The 13,907-nt window shown below is 41.2% G+C and overlaps 1 protein-coding gene across 1 annotated transcript in view; it reads left to right on the forward strand.

The window, feature by feature from the left end:
- Positions 1-4,639, forward strand: part of LOC135553922 (interleukin-3 receptor class 2 subunit beta-like) — a 30,372-nt gene extending 25,733 nt beyond the window's left edge. The window contains exon 17 of the mRNA XM_064985867.1: positions 3,746-4,639. Coding sequence (XP_064841939.1) covers positions 3,746-3,863 — 118 coding nt within the window. The 3' untranslated portion in view covers positions 3,864-4,639. The remainder of the gene's footprint in view (positions 1-3,745) is intronic.
- The last annotated feature ends 9,268 nt before the right edge of the window (positions 4,640-13,907 follow it).

Here is a 13,907-nt window from a genome sequence, read left to right on the forward strand (position 1 = left end):
GTGGAGATGGGAGAACCTTCCAGAAGGACCACCATCTCTGCTGCACTCCACCAATCAAGCCTTTATGGTTGCATGGCCAGACGGAAGCCACTCCTCAGTAAAAGGCACGACAGTCCGCTTGGAGTTTGCCAAAAGGCCCCTAAAGGACTCACAGTCCATTAGAAACAAGATTCTCTGGTCTGACGAAACTAAGATTAAACTCTTTGGCCTGAATGCCAAACGTCACGTCTGGAGGAATCCTGTCACCATCCCTAAGGTGAAGCATGGTGGAGGCAGCATCATGCTGTGGGAATGTTTTTCAGTGGCAGGGACTGGGAGACAAGTCAGGATCGCTGCCAAAGATGCTTCAACAAAGTACTGAGCAAAGGTTCTGAATACTTATGTAAATGTGACATTTCCATTTTTAATTGTTTATACATTTTAAAAAATGTATTAAAAACCTGTTTTTGCTTTGTCATTATGGGGTACTCTGTATAGATTGAGGGGGAAAATAACTATTTAATCAATTTTAGAATAAGGCTGTAACGTAACAAAATGTGGAAAAAGTCAAGGGGTCTGAATACTTTCTGAATGCACTGTATAAGCCTACAGACCCGCTAGGGGAGGATGGATCATGATAATGGCCGAAATGCATTGAATGAAATGGTACCAAACACATGGCTATCATCCATTCACTCCATTCCAGTGGAGCAGCCTCCACTGCTACAGACACATATCATAGAAAATATACATAACGTACAGTACATGCTTGGATAATTCAAGCCTCTTGTGTGCCCTTGTCTCTGTGGCCACTCTCTCTGACATACATCTGGAGTGAGAGAGAAACAGCTGTTCATACACCCCATCAGAGATTTATAATCACTCTAGTCAGGGCACTCAGCACTACCTCTTTCCTCCCTTCCCTTTTCCCCCCTTTCTTTTTCAACCATTTACTTATGTTTTATGATGTGCTTAACCCACCTTCATGCTAGAGTAAGAGTATCTAACTTTCGCTCACTCTCTTGTCACCTTCCTTTCTCTGAATTATGCAGTCTCTTTAGAACCTTGCTCTTTTGGGAACTTGATCCTACCCATTACACCTTATATCATGGCTGGATTCGAGCCTAACCAATAAAGTTGGCACCTTACTTTACTTCTTCCTTTTAGCTCCTATTGAAGCAAAGGGCCTCAACAATGCTACTCGATTGGACCCGTTTTTTGCTTTTCTTGGCATCATTCCAGAAAACCTGAAAAAGTGGAGTAGAGATGAGGGCTACATCATGTAGTTTACAGAACATCAAAAATATTGAGCACTATAGGGAATAGGGTTCAATTTCGGCCGCACATTGAAGATAGGTTTTCCGTCCAATTTGCGACAGATTTTCATGCAAATCTTCTAAAAATCTGGATAAAATAATATGCTCATTTTCCCACCAGAGATGTTTCCATCAAACGGACTTATTGCAGATAAAAGTAGTGCACATCAAAATAAGGTTTACGTTTTAATTCCCATGTACCTCCGAATGAAAAGCACAAGTTAAACGGTTCCCATCACATGTTCATCTCTACTGATGGTTTCGTCACAAAAACTGTTGAGCGATATTCTTTTTATTTGTCAAATGGCAGCCACATCGATCATCATGTCACCAGAATAAGTATTATATCAATATTTTGCGCATAAATGCGTTTCCACGCAACTTCCCGTATAATACATAATACAATACCGACACAAATAGATCTCAATGTCCAACGAAAAAATCCGTCGTCACTTTTTTCATGCGTCAGGCAGCGTGTATTCATGTCTGTCAAGGGAAATCTGTGTTTCATAATTTTCCTTCAACTCGCAAAAGGATATGTGTATTTTACAGGAGAATGCATGCGAGCCCTTGACAACAAAAAAATAATAAAAAAGTCGTCAATCAGCGTTGACAGAAAAACTTGAATTGTTGTCCGCCGGTGGTTAGCTAGCTAACTAAAAGTGGCCCTTTCCGAAATTTAACATAGATGGAGATAGGGTTTTGAACTTTTTAAATGTTTTAAAACTTAATTCTCAGTGCTGGCCAATGATTATAATGGCGATTCTGATCAAACCATTAATTCATACATTGTTGTGCCCTCTGGCCCGAGAGGATGTTAGGCTAGCGAGATAACATTTTAGCCAAGGTATCCAAGGACAAGTAGTAGCCAAGGACAACAACAAATAAAAGTGTGTACTGTATGACAGAGTGACAGACTGTTTCGTCAACATGAAAGGGAGGAGGATGGCATTGGCGTTTCTCTACAAGTTGGGTGAATCAACATATTTGCCTACTTGCACGACTGCACGCACACACATGCACACATAAATCAGAACCATGGACAGCCACATCACATTCAGTTTACTTTGATTGGACTAAATAGTTGTTTGTATATTTTAATTGTCACTGTATTAGACTAAGCAGAAGAGATTTGATGATGTTGAAATGGTGATGGAATGGTGGAGGCAGCTCCTGTTTTCTTTGCGACTCTCTGTGGTCCTAAAACAATAGTTGTTAATAAGTGCTCCGAAAATGTCGAAATCATTAACTTGGCTGACCATGTTGTAGGTCATGTAACTTTTATGATGTTACTGTACATACAATATGCTTTGTGGACTTCACTGGACATTGGTTGCTATCAGTCAAGAAATTAATCTGCATTAAATGGTTTGGATGTAAACCTGGTTATAGAGAATTCATTTTACTGAAGTATAGTTGAATTGAAATTGGGCAGTGTCACTTACTCGGTTTTGCGAGAAGTTATGAAAAACATATTGGTATGAACATATTTAGATTTTTTTTAAATGTAAATCTTGGTTGCTCTCCAGCCCGTGCCTTTTTCTGCTTATAAGTGCTATGTCTCCAGTTATTTGAATATTGTAATTTGGCTGACTGTCTGTTGGCAGCTAAAGCCTGGCTCGTGGGAAATATTCCTGTGTCTGCAGTTCTGAATTACTTATCTTCAAATGTATGACCGTGTGTATCTGCTCATCCAACTAACCATTTTTTGAACTGTTGTCAGTATATGAGAATTACTGTACCATGTAGTCATGGTTAATATCTCAGTGGCCCTTAGTGTGGGTGTCGTCATTTGTCATTTGTGTTGTGTGTGTGTGTGTACTTGTGCGTGTCTTGGTCTGCGCAGAGAACACAATGCAAAAATTTCAGGCATGATGATATGAACTTCCTGTGTTTTCAACCCATCACAAGGTACTACTTCCTGTTTGCAAGGTACAGCATCCTGTCTTCTGGGGTTTAGTTTAGAGACGTTTGTGTATGTTTGTGTGCATGCGTGTCGGTCAAACTGCCCCCAAATTTGCTCATGTAGTGTATATTTTTTTTAGTATTGAGATAACGGCCTTGACCGTGGCTTGGAGGTAAAGAGGTGATTCATTTTTTCCAAACATTCCAGACTGGTTCAGATGCTGAAATGAAACTGCCCCAAAACACTCACATTCCCCCGTCCCACATTCCTCTGTCACCACCACAGTTCTATTGTTCGCAGAGAGAGGGGGGGGGGATAAAGGGAAATAGACAGAGAGAAAGAGAGAGAGAGAAGGCGGCTTGGGTTGACGTAGAGTCGGTGATGTTTGGGGTGGGGATTTGGGGGCTTTTCTGTGTACAGTCTGTCCCCATCCTTTGTCGTAAATAAGAACAGGAAAAAAGTGAAGAAGGTGTAGGGGGTGCGTGGCGCCACACAGATACTTATGCAAGGGCTTGATCAAAATATTTTGTTCTATTTTCGACAGGATCAATTCGTCTAGGTCACCCTCACCGCTGACAGGTGGGAGCCACCAGGTAGTGCCACAGAGGACACCCCTCACCCCCTCGAAGACTTTATACAAATTAAAAAAGGATCACAATTGAGGAGCGTTAGGCTTGAATATTCCAAACAACACTTTCAAGTTACAAAGCCTACCGAAAACATAAAACGAGAAGAGCCAAGACCGGACATGTTTCAACACATAATTTACCCACCATAGCAACTACAGGAAAACCCAAGCACAGTATGCTACCTCTGTCTTTAGATCAGTTCTGAAGCTTAGGCCTACACATACCTACACTGCAGTGGCGGTCAGTGCTGTTCAAGATTATGGAGGGTGATATTTTTTTTTAATGAGCATGACCTGATTTCTATTACAGCATATGACTGGAACGAACTACAAAAAGCACTGAAACTGGAAACACTTATCTCCCTCACTAGCTTTAAGCACCAACTGTCAGAGCAGCTCACAGATTACTGCTCCTGTACATAGCCCACTTATATTTTAGCCCAAACAACTACCTCTTTCCCTACTGTATTTAATTTATTTATTTTGCTCCTTTGCACCCCATTATTTTTATTTCTACTTTGCACATTCTTCCATTGCAAATCTACCATTCCAGTGTTTTACTTGCTGTATTGTATTTACTTTGCCACCATGGCCTTTTTTTGCCTTTACCTCCCTTATCTCACCTCATTTGCTCACATCGTATATAGACTTGTTTATACTGTATTATTGACTGTATGTTTGTTTTGCTCCATGTGTAACTCTGTGTCGTTGTATGTGTATGCTTTGCTTTATCTTGGCCAGGTCGCAATTGTAAATGAGAACTTGTTCTCAACTTGCCTACCTGGTTAAATAAAGGTGAAATAAATATTGGATGATTTTAATTTATTTTCCATTCACCCAGCTCAATTGAACATCAATAGGTTTAGGCTACTACATGATACTCAAATGTTCCCTATACCCATCATGAGGTTGCTACCACCTAGCCTACAAATGAACTTTTACAACATAGGTCGAGAGAAACATTTGAGTAATCGAGGTGACAGACAGTGACACATTCAATAATGCCTTGCACGCTCTTGCCTGCATCTAGCTGATCTAGGGTTTAATCATTAGTCCAAACAGTTGCAAATGAGAGTTTCTATTGGACAAATTCAGGTATGTTCATCCCCGTTTCATTCCATTTGCTTCTGTTTAAGAAACAATTTTCAACAGAATCAGAGGAATGAATACACCCCTGATCATCCCCAAATATAGTTCACTTTCATAGCAGCCACATACAAACAGCATGATCACTCTGCTCATTTTCTGATTACTTCTCGCATCTGTGAGCTATTTTGCGACCTGCCGAAAAAACCAAAGCCAAAATGTTATACCATAACCGCTAACCGCTAGACAAAACAGGGCACCTGCTCATCGAGAATCTCATTCCAAAATCATAGGCTTTAATTTGGAGTTGGTCCCCCTTTTGCTGTCATAACAGCCTCCACTCTTCTGGGAAGGCTTTCCACTAGATGTTGGAATTTTGAGACTTGCTTCCATTCAGCCACAAGAGCATTAGTCAGGCACTGATGTTGGGCGATTAGGCCTGGCTCGCAATTGGCATTCCAATTAATCGCAAAGGTGTTCGATGGGGTTGAGGTCAGGGTTCTGTGCAAGCCAGCCAAGTTCTTCCACACCGATCTCGACAAACCATTTCTGTATGGACCTCGCTTTGTGCACGGGGGCATTGTCATGCTGAAACAGGTAAGGGCCTTCCCCAAACTGTTGGCACAAAGTTGAAGGCACAGAATCATCTAGAATGTAATTGTATGATGTAGTGTTAAGATTTCCCTTCAACGGAACTAAGGGGCCTAGCCCGAACCATGAAAAACAACCCTGGACCTTTATTCCTCCTCCACCAAACTTTATAGTTGGCACTAAGTATTCGGGCATGTAACGTTCTCCTGGCATCTGTTAAACCAGATTCGTCCGTCGGACTGCCAGATGTTGAAGCGTGATTCATCCCTCCAGAGAATGCTTTTCCTCTGCTCCAGAGTCCAACGGCGCTGAGCTTTACACCACTCCAGCTAACGCTTGGCATTGCGCATTGTGATCTTAGGCTTGTGTGCCGCTGCTCGGCCATGGAAACCTATATTATTAAGTTCCCAATGAACAGTTCTTGTGCTGACTTTGCTTCCAGAGGCAGTTTGGTATTCGGTAGTGAGTGTTGCAACCGAAACCAGACAATTTTTACTCGCTACGCGCTTCTGCCCTCGGCGGTCCTGTTCTGTAAGCTTCTATAGCCTATCACTTCACAGCTGAGCCGTTGTTCCTCATAGATGTTTCCACTTCACAATAACAGCACTTACAGTTGACCCGGGCAGCTCTAGCAGGGCAGAAATTTTACATCCTACTGTTTCATGTTGAAAGTCACTGAGCTCTTCAGTAAGGTCATTCTACTGCCAATATTTGTCTATGGAGATTTCATGGTTGTGTGCTCAATTTTATACTCCTGTTACCTGTAATAGCCAAATACAGTCATTTGAAAAAGTGTAATATTGTAGCTACTAGAACTAATGCGTGTACAGCAAACAGTGTACAGCAAGCAGTGTAGCAGTTACATTGGAGGGCCCCGGTGGCAATAAATTAATAAAACCTTACCTTGACTTGGAAGAGCCATATCTAGCTAGCTATCGTAGCATCCCTCTCTGTTTGAGCTGGGTGTTGAGTAGGATAAACTAGCTAACTGTAATCTCTATCTCGCTGTAATATGTAACTTTCACATAGAATTGCATGATATAGATCTGTCAATATCATTAAAAACAAGTCTAAGGAGCGGTAGATCTGTTCTAGATGCGCTATTTCTATTCTTCCCGTTCTTATGTTTCGTTTTTGCGTCTTTTACTTTTGATTTGTACACCAGCTTCAACCAGTTGAAAATACAATATTTTTGATTTAGAAGGTACAATGATTCTCTTTACTATACCTGCTTGTTTTGTCACATAAACTGAAATTAAGCAAACTATTAGAATTTTAGCAACCAGGAAATGTTTGTGTATTTTTAAGTGAAAGTGTAAAAAATATTCATTATAGCTAGCTCTCTAGCTGCAGTCCAAACATGTTATTTTTTCCCTCAGCCCTCGCACTAGACACTTTCCCGAAACCGGATGTAGTTTAATTGTCATCTTAATCGGAGGTCCAATTTACTAACGTTGTACCCAATTTAGTTTAAGGGTTAAGAACTTTGATCACTTGTGGGGTTGATATGACCCACAATTCAATGCAAACTGTACTCACGTGTCATACTCCAGTGGCTGCGAAGTGTCAAATTTAATCAACAAGGACTGCCTTATCGGCATGTCAGATTATGAAGCTAGCTTGCAAAAAATATATATAGATGACATTGATTTTAGTGTTGGCAAATTGGCTTAATTTAGTAGTGAGGACCCTATAAAACGTAGCTAGCTTCAAAACAAGTTAAATAAAAAATAAATGTAAAAAACATATTGGGGAATTCTGAAACATATTGGAAAAAATGACCAAGCTATAAAACTATCTAGTCAGCTGTAGCTGGCTAGGTACCTGACAGGAGTGCTAGCTAGCTACGTGAGCTTGCAGGGTACATTAATAACTTTAGGTTGATTGTTTTTAAGCTCAATTTCAAGATTTCCACCAAGGATGTTGTGCCTCTGATCATCACTCTCCCTTGCTTGGGCAAGGGACATTTAAGGTACACTTGGATGTGACGATGTAAAATGTAATTCAAGGGCTGAGGGTTTAGGCCCGAGGGCTGTCGACTTTGAATTGGGACTGCAGCCTCTCACTCTTGCTTCTCCTTCATTTTTTCAAGAAATGTATTTGTTCAAAACTGTTCAACTATTGTCTTTCCCTACTCACCACATTTTATGCAGTGCAGTGCTAGCTAGCTGTAGCTTATGCTTTCAGTATGATATTCATTCTCTGAGCCTTTGATTGGGTGTACAACATGTTAGTTAATGCTGCAAGAGCTCTGATAGGTTGGAGGGTGTCCTTCGGAAGTTGTCATAATTACTGTGTAAGTCTATGGAAGGTGGTGAGAACCATGAGCCTCCTAGGTTTTGACACAAGTTTTGTCAATGCGACATTGGGAACTCTCCCAATTAAGTAAGCAACAGTAGGCTACAGGTCATCTGTAGTCTTCATTTAGTACTGGGACACACGACTCACACAGTCGCACAGGGGCAGACACACCCACACAATGGATATGATCCTTATCTTTCCCTGCAGCACAAGGGCTCTTCCTGTTATCTTATTCAGGCATGATTTCTTCCTCGTGTGTGTGTGTGTGCAGAGAAACAACTTTCACTGGGGATGGGGGAAACATGACCCCTCCCCCACATTCTGAAATTGCATTTTTGTCACCCCCCAGTTTTATAATTGCACTGTGATACAAAAAGAGGCATTGGTGTGATTTAGGACATGCGGACGCCTCACGTTAGCAAGGTAGCTAGCTCACTAACTGTAGCTATTATTTTTGCCTCAATCACACGAGTCTAGACCTGAATCAAATGATGAAACCAGCGGTCAAATGATTGAAGACTGATATTCTGATGTTTTTTGACAGCGCAATGTGATTTTTGTTGTTGTTGTCAGTATAACAATGTAATGTTATTGATAATGTTATTGATATGTCCGTTCCCCTAGCTAATTCCCTACTTTTCATAGTAACATGCTTCTACAGGCTTCATTGTCATGGTGTACAGTCGGTACACAACACTATGCTCATCATGTCTTAGCAGGATCAGATGATGATAGGTGTCCCAGCAGGGTCAAACAGCCAGGTAAGACCAGTCTTCAAAGCTCAGGTGAATGTTGCAGTATATTATAACAACCAGTGAATGGGATACAAAGTTTGATCTTGAGTTGATGGGTGGGCTACTGTCTCGGGTCTGGGATCTGGGAATAATGGTAATTTTGATTATTGAAGCATTTATTCTATTCTTGGATAATTTCATGCATAAATGTACACCAAGGTAATTCTTTGTCATGCCTCATCTGAGAATGATCAGATGGTGACTGGAGTCTCAGCAGGGTCAGGCAACCAGGGAAGTCCAGTCTGTGATGGAGCTGAGATTAACTTTTGCAGATGCAACACTTGATTCACTTTGTGCAGCAAACACTGGCAAAGCCAGAAGCTTCAAAGATTGAAACTATATTAAGGCAGTCTGACAAACCTCTAAAGTTGATTTCCAAACTGTATGAAGGGTTGATAGAGGCTTTTCCCGATGACACAAAACATGTTAAACAAAAATTTATGGAAGACCTGGGAGACACTCTTGATGAAGATGAATGGATACAGATGTGTTTGAATGCCCAGTCATGTTCATATAATCATAAATTACTGCAGTTTAAGACCATCCATAGAACGTACTAGATGCCAGTGAAACGGAATATCATGGACTCTGAAATGTAATGTCTCTGCTGGAGGTATAAAACACAAGAGGACATATTTGCATATATCATGCTCTTGTGAAGATTGGCTGTATTCTGGCAAAGAGTATGTTCTTTTATCTCAGCATTTTTACAGATTCTTCCTTGACTGTTTTTGTTTGCTTGGAAATGTTGATCCTGGAGACTTATCTGAAGAAACTGTGTAATCTAGCATTTATAGTGGCTAAGAAATGCATTGCCATTAATTGTAATGTTGGTTAGCCTTCCACTATGTCACAATGGATGTCAGAAATGTCAAGTTATGTATCACTAGATTTGAGTTTTACAAGAGTAAAGGTATACAGTGTAACTTTCATAAGGTCTGGATGCGTTGCATGGGATACTGTACGACAAAAGGATTCTGTATTGCAAACATGCCCACGTCAGGGGAGATACCTATTTAGGCAATCCCTAGCTGCTGGGCTGCCCAGTCCCGGCCCTGGGGTTCTGCCGTACTAGTTGTCACTCTAGACAGAGGCCTAACACACCTGAAACCAATAATGAATGTTTCACTAAAATCCTAAAGCTGAGTGAGGTGTGTTGCGGGGCTGAAGGGTGGTGGAACCCTAGGGGCAGGACGGGTTGATCCAGCTATATTGTGTGCAAGTAAAAAGAGCTCTACAGTATGATAGAGCTCTAGGCCTATGATATGAATTACAGTGCCCTCTGTAGTTATTGAGACAGTGAAGCATGTTTTTATACACCAAAAGTGTGGATTTAAAACCAAACAATGACTATGAGGTTAAAGTGCAGACTGTCAGCTTTAATTTGAGCGTATTTTCATCCATATCGGGTGGACATTTTAGAAATTAGACCACTTTTTGTACATTGTCCCTTCATTTTAGGGGAGCAGAAGTATTTGGACAAATTCACTTGTATGTGTAGTAACAAGTATTTGGTCCCACATTCATAGCACACAACAACTACATCAAGCTTGTGACTCTACAAATTTGTTGGATGCGTTTTAGATTGTGTTTTAGATTATTTTGTGCCAAATAGAAATTACATATTGTCATTTTGGAGTCACTTTTATAAGAATAGAATGTTTCTAAACACTTCTACATTAATGTGGATGCTACCATGGTTACAGATAATCCTGAATGAATCGTGAATAAGGATAAGTGAGAAAGTTAGACGCACAAATACCATATCCCCAAGACATGCTAACCTCTCACCATTACAATAACAGGGGAAGATAGTATTTTTGGGGGGGGGTATGCTATTTGTGTGTCTATAACTTTCTCACTCATCATTATTCACGATTCATTTAGGATTATCCAGAATCATGGTAGCATCCACATTCACGTAGAAGTGTTTAGAAACATATTCTATTCTTATTTACGATAAAAGTGCCCCCAAAATGGTTTAGCTTTAGGGAGGACACCCAGGCCGCAAGGTTATGTCCCTCACACTTCTAAAACAAATGTTGCGCCACTGTGTGTGTGTGTTTGCTTGCAGAATACTGTATATATCATGCCCAAACATAGAAAACTGTGAAGACACCAGGAGATGTCTAAGAGTGCTATCACCAGCAGAACCATGGGATCTATCACCTATCCTGTCTATGCCACAATCACCTGCTCCACTCAAGTCACCATTGAATAGCAATGGAGAAAGGGCAGAAGAGAAACAGAGTTAGAAGGTTGAACCGTCCCCACAAACTGAGAAAGAGGATAAGATATCTCACATGGCACAGGAAGTGAATGTTCAGAGTCGGGATGGTTGTTGCTCTGATCCGATGACCCAGATCAGTGTAGTCATCTGCGAACCATGTCTCCTTAGTCATGGTCCCTGGTCCCACACAGACACCCATTGCCATGGTGGATGAACCGAATCTACTGGGGGACTATGGGGGCAGTCAACAGGCCCACCTCTGTGCTATCCCCATTGTTGTTTGATGTTTGTGGGGGTTGGACAACTTCACCATCCTTTCCTTGAATATATCCTCCCACCTCTGTGCTGAATGTTGAGATGGTGTGCTGTTTAAAAGTAGTATGGGGATGTGAGGTTGATGGTAGGGCCATGGGCCTTGTGTATACGATTCTGGGGCCTGCTGTATGATGTCTTAAGAAGAACATAAAGCTATGTTTTGTGTGCCCAAGCCCAATATACAAGAGGGACAGCTGTTGTGTTCAAATGCCATAATCAGTCACGATGAAGTGGAACATTTTGAGATAATATGAAAAATGAGTTTTGTATTATCATGGGGACCATTTTCTAATTGAATTGATAGCTTAGACTACTTGACAGCTTTGGAATTGTTGTCCACATGCATGTGTTTGCAGGGGCAGCAATAGTTTATGTGCTGTGTGCCAATGCAGGCCTGCACTGCTGCATGTGGCAGAGGCTGAGATGCAGTTTTACAGCTGAGTTTGTGAGTTCCAGAAGTCGAGCATAGGGTAAGTGTGCAGAGTAAACCACAGAATGAAGAGGTGTCCCAGAGTTCATGTGTGTCCCCACCGCAGTTGCTTGGAATGAGCACCTGCTGCGTTTCCGCCTCAGCACTGCATCAGCGAGAGACTCCCGCGCCAAAACACTGTCAAGAGAATCAAAGTGCAGTTTACATAGCGTGCTGCTCGTCGTGTGTAAATCCTTGTAGCAGTTTTTCCCCGGCTGGTTCATACTCACCTGTTTGTTGATGACACGCTGTGAGAAAAAACACGAGTTGCTTTTCGAATCCGTAAGTCTGTTTTCCTCTCACTTCTCTGTAAGACATTCTGATCGCTCTGCCTCACCTTGTTTGCCTTATTGTTGGCTCACAGACAAAAATGTCTTGTTTCGTTTAAGGGAACTCTCGTCAACTCTCAAAAACCGAAGTTCTAAAAAAATGTATGGAACTGATTGGTTTAGAATGTGACAGTGGAAAATTGGAGTGACTTCCACTGGTTCTGGTCTATCAGCTTGTTCTATTCTATATTGGAAACGGATAGATATGACTTCACAAAATTATTTAAAGTATCCTACTGCGCAAAAACTGGTTAAATCAATTTTGTTTCCACGTCATTTCAACCCAAAAGATCTATGTGATGACATTGAATCAACATGGAAAACGAATGGGATTTGTGAAAAATCATCAAACAAAGAGACAATATTTCTTCTATGTTTTTGTTCTACTTTATGTTATTTTTAGTGCTACGCTAACCACGTTTCTAACCACGTTTCCACAGTTTCTATATGAGTAAAGTGGTGGTTTCTATATTAGGAGCTATAGGAGGACGAGCTCATTGTAATGTCTGGAATGGAATATGGTTTCTATATTTTTTCCTTATTTAAACTTTATTTAACTAGGCAAGTCAGTTAAGAACACATTCTTATTTACAATGATATGTTTGATGTGTTTGATATGCCTTCCATTTATTCCATTCCAGCCACACAATGAGACAATCCTCCTATAGCTCCTCCCACCAGCCTCCTCTGGAGTAAAGTCATACCATATAAAAAAAATAATCATGACAGCTGTGATGGAAACAGGTCGTTTTGGTACAGTTTTATAAATATCGACATATCATTTGTCCGTTCGATAGGGTGGGATATTTTTTGTGTCGGTAAAATTAATTATTTGAGAAATGGTGGTGGAAACGCCTTTATACACTAATAATAATCAAATAACCATCATATCGAAGTGAACTTGGAGTCACGCGATGATATGGTGTGTGGTCCTCCCAATACGATTTGGGAAACCATGCAGTTTATTAGGCTTCAGATTAAACAAGTTATGACGAACTTCACAGGGTGGTGAATGTGTACAGTGATTTTGATGCTCCTTTCCAATAAATATCGACGGTCTTATTCTGGTGACAAGGGGATTGATGCTTGACTGCCGTTTAAAAATGTTTAAATAGTCTCGCTCATATCCATAATAACCTCATCATGTAGACTAGCTTACCCACACAGCCTACCCACATTGTATCTGCAAGTTTTTAGCTAGAGCGCACGTGCCAAGACCCGATTGCACACATTTGCTATTTTAAAGCAACAGTTTTTGTGACAAAACTATCGGGAGAGTTGAAATGTGATGGAAACACATTGAACTTTAAATTGTTATTCAGTACATGAAAATCTGTCGCCAAATTGGATGGAAACCTAGCTATTGTAACGATGTGCGCTGAGCGTTGGGAAGCAAGTTCAGGGAGTGAATACATATAATAAATAAGTGAACAAAACAAGAAACACGAACAGCGCACCGACATGAAATAGGAACAATGACTACTGGGGAAGACACCAAAGGGAGTGACATGCAGTTGAAGTCGGAAGTTTACATACACTTTGTTGGAGTCATGTTGGAGTCATTAAAACTCGTTATTCGCCTCCCGGGTGGCGCAGTGGTTAATGGCGCTGTGCCATCAGAGACTCTGGGTTCGCGCACAGGCTCTGTCGTAAACGACCGGGGTGGCACAATTGGCCCAGCGTCGTCCGGGTTAGGGAGGGCTTGGTCGGTAGGGATGTCCTTGTCTCATCGCGCACCTATAGAGATTCCTGTGGCGGGACGAGCGCAGTGCTAAACAAGGTTGCCAGGTACATGGTGTTTCCTTCCGGGTTGGATGTGCGCTGTGATAAGAAGCAGTTGGGTTGTGTATCGGAGGACGCATGACTTTCAACCTTCGTCTCTCTACGGGAGTTGTAGCGATGAGACAAGATAGTAGCTACAACAACAATTGGATACCACGAAAAAGGAGTAATAAATAAAAAA

This window comes from Oncorhynchus masou, chromosome 14, assembly GCF_036934945.1.
Source record: "Oncorhynchus masou masou isolate Uvic2021 chromosome 14, UVic_Omas_1.1, whole genome shotgun sequence".
NCBI lineage: Eukaryota > Metazoa > Chordata > Actinopteri > Salmoniformes > Salmonidae > Oncorhynchus > Oncorhynchus masou.